This window comes from Hyla sarda, chromosome 3 (assembly GCF_029499605.1).
Source record: "Hyla sarda isolate aHylSar1 chromosome 3, aHylSar1.hap1, whole genome shotgun sequence".
Lineage (NCBI taxonomy): Eukaryota > Metazoa > Chordata > Amphibia > Anura > Hylidae > Hyla > Hyla sarda.
This window is the reverse complement of record NC_079191.1, coordinates 250,734,047-250,755,312: the sequence shown is the minus strand read 5'-3', so window position 1 is coordinate 250,755,312 and position 21,266 is coordinate 250,734,047. Positions and strand designations below refer to the sequence as shown.

General features: G+C 38.7%; 1 protein-coding gene across 1 annotated transcript in view; it reads right to left on the bottom strand.

Annotated features, from left to right (window-relative positions):
• Nucleotides 1-21,266, bottom strand: part of LOC130362263 (uncharacterized) — a 163,881-nt gene that overhangs the window by 44,594 nt on the left and 98,021 nt on the right. The window contains exon 6 of the mRNA XM_056566449.1: nucleotides 12,463-12,579. Coding sequence (XP_056422424.1) covers nucleotides 12,463-12,579 — 117 coding nt within the window. The remainder of the gene's footprint in view (nucleotides 1-12,462; nucleotides 12,580-21,266) is intronic.

The window sequence follows — 21,266 nt, the reverse complement described above, 5'->3', positions numbered from 1 at the left end:
ATAACTAAATTTATTTTGCATGGCTATTTCTCTTACAAGTAGAGAGTTTCAAACAGATACATTTTTCCAATTTTTCAAAATATTTTAGAGTTTTTCACAAAGTTAGAGTAATTAACAAAAATTTACCGCTAATATAAAGTACAATTTGTCTCGAAAAAACTCTCTCTGAATAACTTTGCCAGGTAAAAGCAGTTCAAAGTTATTAACTCTTAAAGAGACTCATGTCAGATTTGAAAAAACAAACTGGGTCATGAAGGCCAAAACCAGCTGGGTCATGAAGCGGTTAATAACCAAACAACCTGGCTATGCTCTCATAACATGAATCCTTTACTTATTGCACTGTTTGGGTCCAAAATAGAGAAAATCTTAACATTTTCTTGCCTTAAAGGGGTACTCCGCCCCTAGACATCTTATCCACTATCCAAAGGTTAGAGGATAAGATGTCAGATTGCCGCGGTCCTGCTGCTGGGGAGCCCCGAAATCCCCGCTGCGTCACTGCGCTATCATTACAGCACAGAGCGAGTTCGCTCTGCATGTAATGAAGGGCAATACAGGGGCCGGAGCATCGTTATGTCACGGCTCCGCCCCTCATGACGTCACAGCCCGCCCCTTTCAATAAAAGTCTATGGGAGGGGGCGTGACAGTCATCATGCCCCCTCCCATAGACTTTCATTAAGTGGACGGCTCTCTGCTCGGCAGTTGATGACTTTTCCTGCATAAATTAGTTCAGCTTTCAGGTGCGCCCGTGGGCTGGAAAAGATGGATACAGTCCTAGGAGACTCTTTCCTAGGACTGTATCCACCTTTTCCAGACCACCGGAGCACCTGAAAGCTCAACTAATTTATGCAGGATAAGTCATCAACTGCCGAGCCGAGAAGTTTGTGACGAATCAAATCTACTGTAAGTTCGCTCATCTCTAGCCCTCACAACATTTGATGTACTTCATATCCGGTTAGTTCTGCCTGTTAAAAGGGATATTCCAGCTTTATATATCTTATCCCCTATCTAAAGGATAGGGGATAAGATGTTTGATCGCAGGGGTCCCACCGCTGGGGACCCCTGTGATCTCGGTGCAGCCCTCTGCATTCTGTGCCGGGCGTTGCCTTGAGACGCGAACCTGACATCATGGCCATGCCCCCTCCATTCATGTCTATGGGAGGGGGTGTGATGGTCGTCACGCCCCCTCCCATAGTCATGAATGGAGGGGTGTGGTGTGACATCACAAGGAGGCGTTGCCATGACGTCACGTTCCCATCTCAAGACAGCGTCCGGCACAGAATGCCGGGGGCTGCATCTAAATCACAGGGGTCCCCTGCGATCATACACCTTATCCCCTATCCTTTGGATAGGAGATAAGATGTATAAAGCCGGAATATACCTATTAGCTGCTATTTCCCCAATAGAGTGCGTGTGAGTGTAAGAGAGTGAGAGTATTCGTATAATACTAATAATAATAATTATAATTATTATTATTTTTTTTCATTTGAAGTTATCACAAAAGAAAGAACTGTGTGCAATACTGTATTCTGAGTTATTGCTTTTGATGCAAGCAAATATTTAAATATTTGTAATCACATTACTTCTACTCCCCTATATTTGAACAGCACTAAAATAGAATTCTCTGTCTTGTTAGGCATAAAGTGTTTACAAAACTCTCAGTATGTTAGTCCTTATATGAACTTTATAAATGTGTAAAGTGTCTGCTTGTGTTTGATTTTCTTATTACTCTTCCATTCTGCAACAGGTGACCTTATTGACAGTAGATCTCAAAGCTGTGCCTACCTGTGCAGTAAATATTATTACTGACATTAACTAACTGAAGGACAAGAGTAAGTCTATAGCCATTAATAAGGTTTGGTAAAGTCTAGTCACGAATATTCAAGATTGAACACAAGATCGGGGAATGGATATTTCAGCAGAGCTGCAATTATATATTAACAACCCTCTACATACAGACTTCCTATAGAAATAAACATTTCAATGGTGTACACATTTTTCAGAGATACTACATTTTACTACCAAACCAAAATCAAGTTATACAATATTAAGTCCATCGAAAACACCAACTGTATAATAACAGTAAAAAAGCATTAGAGAATAGGCTTCTTTAAAAAGGACCCCCTGAAGACTAGAAACTGTAATGTGTTTTCAACTATAGTGTTAGGTGCAGTGCCTCAGGCAAAGTCCACTGTATAGTCATGGATGGCTTTGTTTTTTTTTTTTTTTTTAATCCATTGTTAGCCCTTGCAACTTTTGCAAATCGGAGGAAGGGGGGCAGCCCAATAAGTTACAAGTTTAAGGTTAAATACTTTTGGTTACAAAATGTTGTCACTGTTTACTTTGAGTTGCTTTGTAAGCAGTAATGCTGATAGAAAGTCTCTAATATGCTTTTATGCTTAACCCCTTAAGGACACATGATGTTCTCATACGTCTCCATTTCCGAGTCCTTAAGGACACATGACGTATGAGAACGTCATGTGTTTTACCTGCCCCCCGCAACCATCTGGAGCGGAGCCGGTGCCCGATGCCTGCTGAAATCGTTCAGCAGGCATCGGGGCATATCGCCCAGGGGGGTCATTATGTATCCGGCTGCAAGTTTTAGCTGCGTCAAATTTTCTGCCGCAGCTCAAACTGCCAGCGAGAAACTACTGTGAACCCCCGCCCGTGTGACTGTACCCTAAAAACACTACACTAACACAAAATAAAATAAAAAGTAAAAAACACTACATATACACATACCCCTATACAACCCCCCTCCCCTCCCCAATAAAAATGAAAAACGTCTGGTACGCCACTGTTTCCAAAACTGAGCCTCCAGCTGTTGCAAAACAACTACTCCCAGTATTGCCAGATAGCCGTTGACTGTCTAGGCATGCTGGGAGTTTTACAACAGCTGGAGGCACCCTGTTTGGGAATCACTGGCGTAGAATTCCCCTATGTCCACCCCTATGCAAGTCCCTAATTTAGGCCTCAAATGCGCATGGTGCTCTCGCTTTGGAGCCCTGTTGTATTTCAAGGCAACAGTTTAGGGCCACATATGGGGTATCTCCGTACTCGGGAGAAATTGGGCTTCAAATTTTGGGGGGTATTTTCTGCTATTACCCTTTTTAAAATTGTAAAAATTTTGGGAAACCAAGCATTTTAGGTAAAAAATATATATTTTTTTTTACATATGCAAAAGTCGTGAAACACCTGTAGGGTATTAAGGTTCAAATTACCCCTTGTTACGTTCCCTGAGGGGTCTAGTTTCCAAAATGGTATGCCATGTGTTTTGTTTTTGCTGTCCTGGCACCATAGGGGATTCCTAAATGCGGCATGCCCCCCAAAAACCATTTGTCGCTCCTTCCCTTCTGAGCCCTCTACTGCGCCCGCCGAACAATTAACATAGACATATGAGGTATGTGCTTACTCGAGAGAAATTGGGTTTAAAATACAAGTAAAAATTTTCTCCTTTTTACCCCTTACAAAAATTCAAAAATTGGGTCTACAAGAACATGCGAGTGTAAAAATGAAGATTTTGAATTTTCTCCTTCACTTTGCTGCTATTCCTGTGAAACACCTAAAGGGTTAATACACTTACTGAATGTCATTTTGAATACTTTGGGGGGGGGGTGTAGTTTTTATAATGGGGTCTTTTATGGGGGTATTTCTAATATGAAGACCCTTCAAATCCACTTCAAAACTGAACTGGTCCCTGAAAAATTGTGAGTTTGAAAATTTTGTGAAAAATTTCAAAATTGCTGTTGAACTTTGAAGCCCTCTGGTGTCTTCCAAAAGTAAAAACTCATACATTTTATGATGCAAACATAAAGTAGACATATTGTATATGTGAACCCAAAAAAAAAAAAAAATTTTAAATATTAATTTTCCTTACAAGCAGAGAGCTTCAAAGTTAGAAAAATGCAAAATTTTCATTTTTTTCATCAAATTTTGGGATTTTTCACCAAGAAAGGATGCAAGTTACTATAAAATTTTACCACTAAGTTAAAGTAGAATATGTCACGAAAAAACAGTCTCGGAATCAGAATGATAACTAAAAGCATTCCAGAGTTATTAATGTTTAAAGTGACAGTGGTCAGAATTGCAAAAAACGCTCCGGTCCTTAAGGTGTAAAATGGCCTGGTCCTTAAGGGGTTAAGGACACAGGGTATTTCAGTTTTTGCATTTTCATTTTTTCCTCATCACCTTCTGAAAATCATAACACTTAAAATTTTGCACCTACTGACCCATATGAGGGCTTATTTTTTGCGCCACCAATTGTTCTTTGTAATGACATCAATCATTTCACCACAAAATTCACGGCGAAACCAGGAAACAAATATTTCTGGGGCAAAATTTGGGGGCTTCAGATTCTATGCAGTACACTTTTTGGTAAAAATGACACCATATTTTTTTTTCTGTAGGTCCATACGTTTACAAGGATACCTAATTTATGTAGGTTTTATTTTATAATACAAAAAAAAAAATGATAACTACATGCACCAAAATAAGTATGTGTAAAATTGGCATTTTCTGACCCCTGTAACTTTTTTATTTTTCCATATACAAGGATATATGAGGGCTCATTTTTTGCGCCATGATCTGAATTTTTTATTGGTACTATTTTCATTTTGATGGTCCTTTTTAAATCGCCTTTTATACATTTTTTTTATGTATACAAAGTGACCAAAAATACGCAATTCTTTTTTTCATGTACGCCATTAACCATGTGTAACGGACCGTTTCAGCAGAAAAGGGGTTAAAATCCGTTTAGGCGATATACCCCTTTCTGAGAGACAGGCACAGCTACTGCAGAACACCACACTCCCGAACTGGATACAAAATAGCACTACAAACTGGAACCTCACGAATAGCTGCTAGCAGATAAACAGGAAAACTCCCAAGCGGCTTACACTCCTGGTAATCAGTCTCTATCAGCATACAGTGAATCCCCCCAAGAACGAGACAAGGCTCCGTGTTGAGGGTCAAGCAGAATCTGAGGCTGGCACTCCCAGCCTAGTTTTTATTACAGTTGTTGAGAATACAGGACCGCCCACAGGGAGGGACAATACAACCAATCAATCTGTACAATACACACGGACACTCCCACACAAAATCCTCCCCTCTGCCTGTAATAGGATTACTGAACACAATGGGTAATCTCATTATCACAGGCAGCAGAATACAGTCTTATAGAACAAATCACAGGGACCCCAAAATATGCAATAACCCCATATAAGGGATCTGGGTGAACCACATATCCAAAATTCACCCAGATCCATTCAGTAGTTTGGAAGATACAGTTTAATGCAGATTCCGCAGAACATCTACAGATTAAATAAAAAATAATTACTGTATAATGTGTCCCCTGTTGCATAGTTTAAAACTACTGCATGATGTCGTTGTGTACCAAATACCGGCGAGATGGCACCGTGTAGAAAAGTCACAACAATGTCTGAGTTAAAATTGACACCATCCATTGTTCTCACAAGAGATGAGCGAACTTACAGTAAATTCGATTCATCACAAACTTCTCGGCTCGGCAGTTGGTGACTTTTCCTGCATAAATTAGTTCAGCTTTCAGGTGCTCCGGTGGGCTGGAAAAGGTGGATACAGTCCTAGGAGACTCTTTCCTAGGAATGTATCCACCTTTTCCAGCCCACCGGAGCACCTGAAGGCTGAACTAATTTACGCAGCATAAGTCATCAACTGCCGAGCCGAGAAGTTCGTGACGAATCGAATTTATGTTAAGATCGCTCATCTCTAGTTCTCACCATGTGCTTCATCCATTGTTCTCACCATGTGCCTCTGATACATGAAATGGTGGCCACCCAGTAACTCCACAGTATGTCCCCAGATGGTTCTTAAAGGGCCAGTAGCAGCATAATATAATACAACATTCCCAAATCAGTTATTTCAAAGTACAAATTTACCAGGGGCCATAGTCAGCAGGTAGGAGGCGGGCAACCAGGCTTCTCCAGTGGCGAGGTTGGTTCCGCCACACCATGCGGTTTAATTAACATTATATTTTCATAGTTTGGACATTTACACACTCAGCGATACCTTTTATTATAGAAGGGGTTAGATCACATTTATTAACTATTTTTTTTTAAACTTTTTTTGCAATGTTATAAGCCCCATAGGGGACTATAACCTGCAATACCTTGATTGCAGACACTGATCAATGCAAAGCCATAGCATTGATCAGTGTTATCGGTGCTCTGCTGCTCCAGCCTGGATCTCAGGCACGGAGCAGAGGAGTGACAATCTGATGGCAGGAGACCAGGTCTGAAGCCTCCTGTGGTCCTCTCAGCTGTTCAGGACGCTGCGGCTGTCCCGAACAGCCCACTGAGCTAACCGGTTAATACTGGACATCAGCCCAATCAGCGATGCACAGCATTAGCAGCGGGTCCTGGCTGCTGATAGCAACCGGGACCTGCCGGGTATGAAGCGCACTCAGCTCCTGAGCGTACTTCACATAACGGGAGCCGGCCACGAGCATAAGTGTACACTTGTCGTCGTTAAGGGATTAATAGTCATGGTGTATGTACAGTCTAATTAGGTCATTCTCTACTGAAGAAGGTCTACACATATTTTCTAACTGAGGTGTAGTTAAGAGTTATCCCAGTTAAGTGGCAGCTGGTTAAGCAGGCCAGAACACCCTGAACCAGGTTCCATGGATACAGGCAGGAGTGGCTAGCTGATACTGATGATGGTATTAGTGTAGCACAGCAGAGGCCGAGCTGCAATAGTAGCACAGATTCTGTGGAACAGCAGAGCAGAGAAGCTCAGATGCAGCAGGATGGTGTAGATTTTATGAGAGTTTAGGCATTTCCAACAGTCCAGGTCAGAATATTGAGAATCATGGTACTCTGGTTCAGGCAGAAGGGTTAGGATGTGAGGCTCAAGTCAGACATGTAAGCAGATCAGGAACAAGAGAACAAACAGTTTTCCTGGATAGATCGATACTACAATATTTCTCAGGCACCACAGGAAGGGAGGAGTGCTCTCATATAGCAAGAAATGGAGTAGTGTAGGTCATATGCAAAATTGTTCGCAAGATTAGTGTATTTTATGCTTTTGTTATATGATTGCTTACAAGAATAAAAAGACTCCAAGTAACATTCTGTAAAATAGATTGTGATTTTTATGCCAATATAGGACACATAATAGAAATAAGCTTGAAATCCAATATAGAAGTATATGAGTTTTTGTGAATACATTGGAATATTGCAATGTAAAGCCTTCGCAATGTAAAGCCTCAGTTTTATCCATGACATGTGAAGATAAATTAGATCGGGATTGGACATTGTCTTAGGAATATTGATCTAAATTTTGCCTATTCTATATTGATACTAGCCTCCTTTGCTAGGTCATTTAGAACAGTCATTATATAATTCCAATTTACAGTTGAACACTTTTTTTCATATCAAGGACGCCTCATGTTGGTTAGTAATTAGAGTGATGATGGAAATGTTATTTTATATTTCTCGGGGACTGACTGAATGGGATGAACCAATCCTTAAGGACTACGGCCAGTGCTGCAGCGACTTTTGGCAATGACATTTTTTTTTAGTTTTTTCTCCCAAGAGCCTTAACCTTTTGATTTTTCCATTACCCATGAGGGCTTGTTGTAGCGCACATTGGCCCTCATTTACTTAGAAAATCGGGTTGTAAGTCTATGTTGCTTTCTTACCAGATTGCTTTTTTTCCCCTGGTATTTATTATTATGTCGCATCCTGTTTGTCGCACGTGCGTTTTTTTTTACTTGGTTTCCAACTCCTCTGAGTTGTAGGGAAAAAATCCACAACAATTCAACAAATTGGGGTTGGAAAGCTTTATAAATACGTGGGAAAGCTCAGAAATGTCGGGTTACGCCCCTTTTTCGGGTTTGGGAGAATCCATATCGGGTCTGTCGGGAAAAAATGTTGCATCGTGTCACAGACTGGTGCACGATGTCTGCAACATGTCGCAGACAAAGATGCGACACAAAAAAAAAAAAACGACAAAACAAGTCGGGTTTAGAATAGTAAATGAGGGCCATTGTATTTTTAATGACATCCTTCATTATGCTTTATAATAAGGACTACTCTACGGTTGCTTTGTCATCTCTGTTGCATCCCATTGTCAACTGGTGACCATTCCAAAGCCCATGACTATGGGAACTAGCAAGGTAAAGCTCTTTGGATTGATCCCTAAAAAAGAATAGAAGGCTCTCCTAAGCTATGCCTCCTTGAATCAATGTACTTCAAAAGCAGATCTGGTGTGTTCTGACAACATATTGGAAAGTTTCCAATGTAACATTTTCTTTAATGACCATTATTCTAATTTCCATTGAAAAATTATCTATTTCCCTTTATAGAATTGGAGAACAGGGATTAAGGGACTTGAAAATTTGTAAACAATACTCAATGGTTGACATGTACAGACATAAGGTAAGGACAACCATAGGTTCAGTCCTGGCAATGCAATAGGACTCTGGACAATCATTGAGACATGAGAATTTGTGTGTGTGTGTGTGTGTGTGTGTGGGTGTGTATGTGTGTGGGTGTGTATGTGTGTGGGTGTGTATGTGTGTGGGTGTGTATGTGTGTGGGTGTAAAAAGTGAAACTAGATTTTCTTATATATATATATTTTTTTTTACATTGTTCACCATGTCTGATAACATGCAGTTTGAGAAATATACATGGAAGCATGGTGTTGGATACTGAATGATTAACCCCTTAAGGACGCAGGACGTAAATGTACGTCCTGGTGCGGTGGTACTTAACGCACCAGGACGTACATTTACGTCCTAAGCATAACAGCGGGCATCGGAGCGATGCCCGTGTCATGCGCGGCTGATCCCGGCTGCTGATCGCAGCCAGGGACCCGCCGGCAATGGCCGACGCCCGTGATCTCGCGGGCGTCCGCCATTAACCCCTCAGGTGCCGGGATCAATACAGATCCCGGCATCTGCGGCAGTGCGCGATTTGAATGAATGATCGGATCGCCCGCAGCGCTGCTGCGGGGATCCGATCATTCATAACGCCGCACGGAGGTCCCTTCTCCTTCCTCCGTGCGGCTCCCGGCGTCTCCTGCTCTGGTCTGTGATCGAGCAGACCAGAGCAGAAGATGACCGATAATACTGATCTGTTCTATGTCCTATACATAGAACAGATCAGTATTAGCAATCATGGTATTGCTATGAATAGTCCCCTATGGGGACTATTCAAGTGTAAAAAAAATGTAAAGAAATGTAAAAATAAAAAAAAAGTAAAAAATCCCCTCCCCCAATAAAAAAGTAAAACGTCCGTTTTTTCCTATTTTAACCCCAAAAAGTGTAAAAAATTTTTTTTATAGACATATTTGGTATCGCCGCGTGCGTAAATGTCCAAACTATTAAAATAAAATGTTAATGATCCCGTACGGTTAACGGCGTGAAAGAAAAAAAAAAAAAACGTCCAAAATTCCTACTTTTTTAATATATTTTATAAAAAAAAAATAAAAAATGTATTAAAAGTTTTTTATATGCAAATGTGGTATCAAAAAAAGTACAGATCATGGCGCAAAAAATGAGCCCCCATACCGCCGCTTATACAGAAAAATAAAAAAGTTAGGGGTCATCAAAATAAAGGGATTATAAACTTACTAATTTGGTTAAAAAGTTTGTGATTTTTTTTAAGCGCAACAATAATATAAAAGTATGTAATAATGGGTATCATTTTAATCGTATTGACCCTCAGAATAAAGAACACGTCATTTTTACCATAAATTGTACGACGTGAAAACGAAACCTTCCAAAATTAGCAAAATTGCGTTTTTCGTTTTAATTTCCCCACAAAAATAGTGTTTTTTTGTTGCGCCATACATTTTATGATATAATGAGTTATGTCATTACAATAGACAACTGGTCGCGCAAAAAACAAGCCCTCATACTAGTCTGTGGATGAAAATATAAGAGTTATGATTTTTAGAAGGCGAGGAGGAAAAAAAGGAAACGTAAAAATTAAATTGTCTGAGTCCTTAAGGCCAAAATGAGTCCTTAAGGGGTTAAAGGGGTATTCCAGGCAAAAACTTTTTTTTATATATCAACTGGCTCCGGAAAAGTTAAACAGATTTGTAAATTTCTTCTATTAAAAAATCTTAATCCTTCCAATAGTTATTAGCTTCTGAAGTTTTCTGTCTAACTGCTCAATGATGAGGTCATATCCCGGGAGCTGTGCATGATGGGAGAATATCCCTTGCATGATGTGAAAATATCTCCATAGGAGCTGGACAGCTCCTGGGACGTGAGTCATCAGAAAGCAGTTAGAGAGAAAACAGCAACTCAACTTCAGAAGCTAATAACTATTGGAAGGATTAAGATTTTTAAATAGAAGTAATTTACAAATCTGTTTAACTTTCCGGAGCCAGTTGATATATAAAAAAAAGTTTTTGCCTGGAATACCCCTTTAATATTAAAAGAATATATATATTTTCATAAGGATAGTTAAAAAGGAAAACCAAATCAAGAGAGAAAAAAAGTTAACACAAAAAATAAACATTAATTTCTGTGGACTTTATAATGCTCAAATTGGATTAAAATATGATAGAACTTTAGATTTTTTTTTATGATTTAGCGCCTTATGTTTCCTTTAAACTTGTTCAAAGCTTTTCACACAGCAAACTAGTATTAGAAGATAATACAAAATACAATGTACCACATTACATTAAATATCACATTCAATATCCCAAAATAATTTGAAATATGGACAATGGGAGCTGCAGGAAGAGAGCAGTCTTTGATGTTAATCATTGTAATTAAAGTCCATATGATATTGATAACTACATTGAATTTTATGGAAGCCTTTGCTGGCAATAAAGCTGTGTATGTTTTGATGTTAATCTCCGTTTTACAAAGGGAAAAAAAAACAAACAGATTGAAAATAAACAGATGAAAGTGTAGATTATATTGTGCAGGCATCTGCAATTTCCTTTCATGTGCTTTGTTAATGACTGTGTTAAAGCCTGTATTCGTCAACAGGTGCCAAGAAACAAAGCAGAAGCGGAAAAATACAACTCAAACATGATAAAATAATAAAAAATGATATATCATAAAAAAGCAATCATTTCTTTCACTGAATCCCATCTGGAAGTAAGCAATCCTTTTTATCAGCTTTCTATATAGAAAAAAAATGTAATTTAAATCTCAATACAGGATATAATGTTGGATTTTTTTTTTAAACCCATCTGCTCCAGATTAGGTTATTTACTTACCAATGGCTAATCAAGAACATTTATTCAAGACAACAGACTGTATTTAGACATTACTTTTTATGCAGTTTACATCTCTTTCAACTTATTTGCCCTTTTGACAGAACTTCTGACCTGTAAAAAATTTTTCTTTGTGCTGTCTATATCAAGCTTCTTGAATATTGCGCACATAACTGTTATTTTAAAGTGTACCTATCATTAGCCAAAACCCTTTTACATAATCTAGAAAATAAAATATGCATATTTTTAATCTACATTGTCCCCACAGCTTTTGCCTGTTTTTTTTTTTCTGTAAAGAGACCAAATACAGGAAGTGTGCGTGGATAAACAGGGCCCTGTGCACCGAGGACAAGCAGGGCCCTGTGCACCGAGGACAAGCAGGGCCCTGTGCACCGAGGACAAGCAGGGCTCTGTGCACCGAGGACAAGCAGGGCTCTGTGCACCGAGGACAAGCAGGGCTCTGTGCACCGAGGACAAGCAGGGCTCTGTGCACCGAGGACAAGCAGGGCTCTGTGCACCGAGGACAAGCAGGGCTCTGTACACCAAGGACAAGCAGGGCTCTGTACACCAAGGACAAGCAGGGCTCTGTACACCAAGGACAAGCAGGGCTCTGTACACCAAGGACAAGCAGGCTCTGTGACATGCTCACGGCTCACACAGCAGGATGATTGATGGAAGCCTGTACAGAGCTCTACTTGTCCTGTCCTCACTTCCTGCATTTGGCCACTGACTGGAGTAAAGAGAAGTTTATAAACAAAACAAGACTCCCCAGGGCTGAGTAACCAGGTATGGAGCATATGCCTGTCTGCTTTGTTAAACTGAAAAAAAAAATAACCAAAACTCAGAGTCAAAGAAATTTGGTACAAATCCAGTTTGTTCTTAATTGATTTGCACATCATTTGTGCCAACCAATGCCCTAAACACAACCTTAAATCGGAACATATCCTGAAAGAAAAAAAATAATAAAAATCTTTGACTCAAGTCAACTTGGGTTTAAAACACAGCAAGGCCTTCTTAAAACAATATACTGTATGTCTGTATCCTCATTGCCATGCTCAAAATACAAATGAGATATAAAGTATATTTATTTAGAAAATGACTGGTATTCTTTGCAAGTAAACCTTCAAACATACTGTTGTCTTATAAAGTTGGTACACTGGAGAGCTATAGCATACTATATTGCAATGTATTTGGACAATTTACTGAAAATTGATGTAGTGAAACCTTTGCTAGCTTCACTTTCATACCTGGATAATGCCAGACTTGATGTGAGCTGTAATCCGCAGGCAGCTTCTTGTCAACCATTACATTCTCTGGACTGAAACCATTTATATCAGCAATTTCTGCATTACCACTGCTGTTTTCTGGAGACATTGATAAAAATAAAGAGTTATACTTCATAGAAAAAATATATAAAAACTGTTCTGTCAAAAAGGTTGTTAGTATTACCAATGTTTGAAAGTTACAGTTTAAAAAAAGTGTTTTACTAGGTGAACAGAAAAAATAATAAATAAAGTAATAACTGTATATAAAACAGCATGATTTATTGGTTTGGTTATATAGTGTTTTTGTCTTATAATATTGAAGTATTTCTGGATTGTTTTATAATATTGAAGTATTTTTACTTCCGCCGCGTCTGAAGTGAAAGTGACACTAACCCGGCTGCAACGGGAGGAACCTTACCTGCCTCCTTGGTGTCTGCTCCGTGCCGGGATTCCCCTGCCTGGCCGGCGCTCTGCTTCGTCATCATCACGCACGCCGCCCTGTCATCTATTAGGAGCGGCGTGCGTAGCGACGTGATGGCGGCGACGGAGAGCAAGGATACCGGGCAGCAGAGACGTTCCGGAGCGACAGGGACACCCCGGGGATGCGGCGCCAGCGATGGAGGACGACATCCAGGGCAGCGGGTACACATGAGTATTACCTCCTATCCAGTGGTCTTCAACCTGAGGAGCTCCAGATGTTGCAAAACTACAACTCCTGGCATGCTCGGACAGCAAACGGCTGTCCGGGCATGCTGGGAGTTGTAGTTTTGCAACATCTGGAGGTCCGCAGGTTGAAGATCACTGTGACCTAAACTTTACATTGTATTCTAGATTTTCCTAATGTAAAATAGGGTGCATCTTATATGCCGGAGCGTCCTATAGGGCGAAGAATACGGTAAATTGAAAACCCATTTACACCATTGATAAAATTATTGCAGTTGAATTTTTAGGCAGAATCACAGTGGAAATTTCACAGTGTGAATGCACCCTAAAACTTTCATGACTCAAGCTCATCTATTCTCACAGGTGGATTCTTTCATGTAACCTCTCCAGAATAGTACAATGAATAACTAAGCTTATAATACACTCTAAGTCATTGTATGCATATTAGTCCATTTTTACTTAAAATTTTAAAACCAGAAGAATGAATCAGCAGCACATTTCATGTACAGATAAAATGTCTGAACTTCATGTTTCCATGGTTCTGCTCCCTGCATGATCTACAGATAATCTGTGAAGTAAAGCAGAAAATATATGGCTTTGCAATATTTCAGTAATTTCACGCTACTAACTCCACAAATGGATGTTGTATGTATTGATGAGATTAAAAGCTATATGCAAATGTTGGCGCTAAGGTTAGGTGTGGGGCTTCTAGTTTATGTAAAGGTTGCTGACTGCTTTGTTCCATTTGTAAGTACTGGATTGAACTAGGCTTGGTTCTGAAAGAAAGGGATTTAAAGAAGTTGTGCAGCTCCTTTATCTTCCACCTAAGCTGACGTGAGGCGTTAAAGTCACTGCTGCACACTGGGTGGAAGAGTTACTAGGACAATGGTTCATCGTCCAGCAAGTTCCTGCATATGTTCTGTTATCTGGAATAGCATACATGCAGGGTTATTTCTGGGTATCAGAGGTTTCCTTGTTTAGAAGTTGCCATTCTCTAACAAAGCTGAGCAACGCCTTCATCGGGATTTAAAGGGGTACTCAACTGCCTCAGCGTCTGGAAAATGTTGTTCTTAATGCTGAGTGCGGGCGCCGGGACTTGTGACGTCATGACCAAACCCCCTCATGATGTCACGCCACGCCCCCTCAATGCAAGCCTATGACATCACAAGTCCCGGCACCCGCACTCAGCGTTCGGAACAGAATGTTCCAAACACTGAGGCAGCGGAGTACACCTTTAACCAAGCGAAACGTGTTTTGTGGCGCTTTGATGTACAATAAGTGCCCATGTAAGCTTTCTGTGTACACTGCAGGCACATGGATTTGTAGGTGCATAAATTCTAAGCAATACTGTGCCCTACCGCTAGCCAGCAGATAAAACCGCTGTCAACTAGGACTTATAACTTCTGGACCATTGATGGGTTTTTATGGATAAGCTAATTTAATAAAGAAAAGTTAAGTATTATGCAACACATGTCCTCCATGCTGAGGCCACTTCCTATGGTATGCTATTGACAATTTGGGGGGGGGGGGGGCGGGGGCTTCTCTTCTGTGCGTATGCTGTGTATGGAAGCTGTGGTTTCTATGCACACATAAGAAGAAGGCTTGCACACATAAATATCACCCTTGCAATGATGCTCAGGGTTTTCAAATCAACTGTTGCCAGAAAGTTAAACAGATTTGTAAATTACTTCTAATTCTTCCAGTTCAGCTGCTGTATGCTACAGAAAAAGTTGTGCAGTTCTTTCAAGTCTGACCACAGTGCTCTCTGCTCACTCCTCAGTCCGTGTCAGGAACTGTCCAGGCAGGAGTGGGTTGCTATGGAGATTTGCTTCTACTCTAGACAGTTCTGACATGGACAGAGGTGTCCGTAAAGAGCACTGTGGTCAGAGAGAAAAGAACTACACAACATTCTCTGTAGTATACAGCAGCTGATAAGTACTGGAAAGATGAAAGGTTTAAAAAAAAAAATTCCACCGGAGTACCCCTTTTAATACAATTATTTACCCCCTATTGGACACTCAAACTAAACTAAAAGGGGTTATCCAGTATTTAAAAAAAAAAAACATAACTGCCTTCTTCCAGATGCAGTGCCAATCTTGTCCGTAGTTTGATGTCTAGCAGTAGAAAGAATGCTAGCTTATCACCCAATATCCTAAAATGTATTGAACAATGGGAAACCACCACTAACTAATGTGAGTTTCTGTTCAATTCCTTCCTACATTTCTTATTTTCTTCCAACTAAATCCTTTCCACGCTTTACCTCTCCAGCTTGCAGTAATCGCCATCCAGTTTAATTCTGTCCAGCTGAACATAGATCAATGTGAGCTGGAGAGTGAATCATGCAACCATGTGCTTTTCCCCACTAGCTCTAATGGTCAGTGGAGGTCACAGCACTGAGACCCTGACTAATCAAAAGCTTTAACGTGTCTCTGTGAGGTTTAGCTACACTTTTAAGGACAGGTACACCTTTAAGTCATCTTCCGATGCTATGCATTGTAAATTTCCACATTCCATCTAGTGTGCTCTCTCTTGCTGCATTACACATGTTGATTGGTTTGATTGGAATAGAGTAGAAATCTGGTGAAAAACAACATACCTATTCTACTTTTCTACATTTAAAAGACATCATCCTCAAAAAAAAAAAATTTTTTAAATAGACAAAATTTTTTAATAAAAAGCAGATTGCCCACTTCCTATATTGCCAATGCAAATCCCTAAGAAAATTTAGAACAAAATAAAAATATTTTGCTCCTTCTCTGTACTGTTGGATATTAACTTTGGTGTTACATGTGTGGGGAAGATACTTCAATATAGATTAGGCTGTAAAAAGATCATCCCCTTTTTAACTACATACCAAGAAGATGTACATACTTACTAGAGATGAGCAAACTTACAGTAAATTCGATTAGTCACGAACTTCTCGGCTCGGCAGTTGATGACTTATCCTGCGTAAATTAGTTCAGCCTTCAGGTGCTCCGGTGGGCTGGAAAAGGTGGATACATTCCTAGGAAAGAGTCTCCTAGGACTGTATCCACCTTTTCCAGCCCACCGGAGCACCTGAAAGCTGAACTAATTTATGCAGGAAAAGTAATCAACTGCCGAGCCGAGAAGTTTGTGACTAATCGAATTTACTGTAAGTTCGCTCATCTCTAATACTTACCACTATCACATTTTGAATTTACATTTATTGTAGGGTAACACATAGCACATACACAGCGTATTTCATGCTGAAAGAAATTTGCTGGGCAGCGGGAAATATACTGTGCATTTTGCTATGAGCACACACACAGGGTTTCCCCGCTGTAGCCTTGTGTTTGAAGTAAAGTTTGAAAGCAGGCCGAGTGTGCCAATGTGACTGATGAGTGGGCTGATGTTACTGATGAGTGGGCCTGCCTCCAACCTTATTGCACACATGGCCCTGCAACAGGAAAGCCTTGTGTGTCTGCTCATAGCAAAATGTTCAGGGTATTTCCCTCTGCCCTGTGGATTTCTCAAAGCGTGAAATATGCTGTGTAGGTACTACATTTGACCCTTCCCTATAATTTTTACATTCCCATATTTAAAAGAGGTTCAGGGGAGGAAAGGAAAACAAACAGGGGGAGCTCCCTGAAGAGGTACATCCACTGGTGTGCACCCTCCACCACACCGCAGTGATATACCGACCGTTTATGGATTACAATAAGATGTGTAATTGTGATGATGATGACGATAATATGGAAGGATACTGGCTGCGGCACTCAAACCGGTATCAGACTTCAAGGCAAGAAGCCGATATTGGGTATACAGGAAAACGAATAGGGTGAAAAACTGATATTCGTAGGCGCTTCTCAAATTGCGGACATAGATACAGACTCAGGCGGCACAGGATAACAAATAATTTATTGGGTTTTTGGGACAATGTGTTTCGGCATTCAATAATGCCTTCCTCAGGTCCACTAACAGTTCCCAAGTTCCATTGGTGTTCAGTGTGCTGGGGTACTGGTATGGAGATCCTGCTCAGTAGCTGTGCTGCCGTGGACCTGAGGAAGGCATTACTTAATGCCGAAACGAGTTTTCCCCAATACCCAAAAAAATATTCATTATCCTGTTCAGCCTGAATCTCTATGTTCGCAATTTGAGAAGTGCCTCCGAATACCGTTTTTTCACCCTATTCGTTTTCCTGCATATATATATATATATATATATATATATATATATATATATATTTATAAATAAAAAGACTCCTACAACAGAGCTATTATTTTTGTAGCCATTTGCAAAAGACAACAGGATCTGCGATTGTTTACTTTGTCAATTCAGCAACTGATGGCTAGATTGACTTTCTTCCTTCGTACAAACATAGTAGAAGTTGATCATCAGTTCTTGATAAGCAAAGTCAACAGTAATAAAGTAAGTGACTGATATAGTGATGGAACATGTTTCACTTTTGCAGCCCTGTCTCCCAGATATCTTTAGCTAGCAGGGAGTCAGTTGCAAAGTTTTTATTGATCATAATAGGAAAAGCACAGAGACTGTTGCATACAGATTACTACACCATATGCTTTGAGGCCATACTGTACCAATATTTTACACTGAAGCAAGCTTGCCAAATAGGAAAGGTAAATTACACCATAGTATGTAACCTAATCGCAGCTTTAAGAAATAAGTACAAAGAACTAAAAATACTTTGTTATAATAGGATTAAAACATAGATAAAAGAGAAAAAGGATTATTTGTTAAATTATTATAATAGCTACTGCATGATAGACAAATTCCCTTATGTGAATATATATGCTCTCATATATATGAAATGTGTAGTAAGATAAATAGTACAGTAAAAGTAAAATTGGAAAAAGTTATTTTTACACTATGCAAATTATGCTCATCCTTATTCCTATTATTTCTTATATACTGTGACTAAGTACAAAGAGGCTTGTCGATTTTCTGTAAGCGCTGGCAGGAGGAAAGCATAAGTGAAAACTTAGGAGAAAAAGTTAAGAGGATCAATCATCAAAATAAGTCAGTCATTAAAAAAATAATAATAAAAAGCAAGAATAAGAGCAGGAAAGCAACTTATACAGTAGACAAAGAATTGTATAGGTTGGCCTGTCTGCATGTGAAATCTAACATCCCCCAAGGAGACAAAAAGAAAGGAAAAGCCTGGTCTTATTTTATTGCAGGCATGAAAGGTTTTTTTGCTTTTTAAATGTAGCATTCATGATAAGACAAAAATTACATTTACATTTTCATCCCATTGAGAGATATCCAATTTTGTTACACGTTACAGACAGTTCTTGACATTATCCTTCTGCTTAATACATTTAGTATAAAGAGATCTACCTTAAAGAATAGGCCTTAAAGATATTATTTTGAAATCATGAATAATGATAAAAAAAAACTATGCACTGAAGCTCCTTTTACAAAGCAAAAGAATAGGAGAAAGATAAAATAAATAAAAGTAATTATCTGGGTGAAGAAAGAACAAATAATATTCTGAATCGTAAATTACAAATGGGATCATTGCCTATGTACTCATACAAAATTAACTACAAAACATAATGTACGGGCATAGATTGTCAGACAACTTTCCTTCAAAATATAGATCATGAGTTTCATCAAAGTAGGAAAGCTTTTATTCAACTTCTACACTTTTCATTTAATAGCTGGAATCTTCAATATACCCCTTTTTCACTCTATAACAAAATGTACAAACTGTAAAAAATCTAAACAGAAGAAAAAAATATATATTATATTATATTATATATATATATATATATACATATATATACATACATACATATATATATATATATATATATATATATATTTATTTATATATAGCAAAGAATAAGGGAACCGGCACTGTAAAATAGTACTTCAAGTCCAAATAGGGTGCTCTGCTTTCACAGGTTCAAACTCCATACCCTTCTTCAAACACCTCCAAAAAAGGAAAGCGGCACTCCAATGGCAAAAAAATGGTGTATTTATTCACCCATCAAGTCAATGCGACGTTTCAGCCTCACAATGAAGCCTTTATCAGGCTTGAGGAAGGCTTCATTGTGAGGCTGAAATGTCGCATTGACTTGATGGGTGAATAAATACACCATTTTTTTGCCATTAGAGTGCCGCTTTTCTTTTTTGGAGGTAGGTGAATATATATATATATATATATATATATATATATATATATATATATATATATATATATATATACACATATATATGTGTGTGTGTGTGTGTGTGTGTGTGTGTGTGTATATATATTCCATAAAGTGCTTTCGCATATATTGCATCCATACTTCAACCATTTTTTTGCAGACAGTGTTATGGCGCCAATGGTAACTATGGGGCTATTCATATTGGTGGATACATACTTTTGTATTTTAAAACTCAGTATATCCTACTTTCATCCTTTTGGAAAACACCAATTGAAGTCTATAGAGAGGGATTTAAATAGTAATGCATCCACATGTGTTCCATATTTGATATGTTTTGCATTCATATTTCATCAGTACTTCATGTAATTTTACCGATTTTTAAATATAGCTAAATTTCTTGCCTAGAAAACATCTATCAACATTTACCAAATGGAAAAACAGATTCAATGCACAATATTGATAAAATCCTAGTAACATTTCATCCATAATACCTTTATTTTTGGGATTTCATTTCTACGACATTCACTATATAGAATATGTTATATGGAATCTTCGTCAGTATGATTACTGCCATGCTAAATTTATATAGCTATATTATGGTTTTGCTACTTTTAAACAATAAAAAAACACACTGTGATTCTGGATTTATAGTGTTATCTACAGTGGGACAAAAATGTATTTGGTCAGCCACCAATAGTGCATCTTAAAAAGTCATGTCTATCACAGAGTGTAAAGAAGCTCTCCATGATGGCTGAGTGAATGGGTTAAATATTTTAATGTAGTCTAACTTTTAAAACAGAAACCTTAATATATGCAGTAAGTATCCAGTCCGTGACTTCCTGCTACTACAAGTTTCCTTAGATCTGTCAGGAGGTCCAGTGTACAATCTGAACAGTTTGCTCACCCATATAATTTATCATTTTATAAAATATGCTTGAAATGACAAACAGATACAGTACAATGGTCACGAGAAGTCTTTGTAGAAATCCAAGTGCAGAAAATACAATCTGTTTGAATGTGCCGCATTCATTGTCTCTAAACTATTGTATGCTTCTGAGGAAATGGCATTGTCATTGTTTCTTTCCAGAACACTCAATGTAATCAACTTTACACAGAAGTTGCATCAAAAATCTCATTTAGAAACCTATGCAGTGGAGCGGATAATTGAAAACATAAGATTTATCCTTTGCCAACACTAAGAAAAAAAAAATACGAAAAAAAGTGTGACTCTCCAAAAACAAATCCAAGTCCCTAAAATAAGAAGTTTTCATTGAATGCCATAACACTCAAGTATTTATTTGCTCAATTACATAATGATTAGGGCACACCAGCTGTTCAGAGCGTATGTTACAGTTGGCATCAAAAAATAAATGCATACGTTTTTTTAATACATTTTCTTACATTATGAACACCTAAATAAACATTGCCCATTTTTGTAGAAGTATTTTTTTCTCTCTCTTTAGCTTATCATTATATTATTCCATGGAAGAAATAAACCCATTAGAGTCGATTGCGTACAGACACAATAAACTTACAGTACTTACAGTAACATTTAACAAACAGAGAATACATTTTAATTTCCAAATAAATACAAATAATAATAATTATTATTATTATTATTAATTATATCTTGTCTTACATTTATATTAGTAAAAGGAACCTATGCATCGCTATTGAGGGCCTGTTCACATACCTGTGAACAACACAAGGAATGTCCACCTATTGCTGAGTTATAGGATTTTGCAGTCCCCTTTGACTATCAAGGCAATCCATCAGAGAAGAGGCTACCTTGATTTTAATATGGGCTGTGTTTTTTTTAAGTTACTGTAGCAGGGGCATGCATATTTATTAAAGGGGGGGGGTGCTGACACACTCAGCAGATCCAAATCCACATGGTCACACCTCCTTCGCTAAAAGTGCATGCCCCCAACAATAGTCACTGCACGGAACACAGCCTATATTATAATCAAGGTTCTCGCCCCCCTG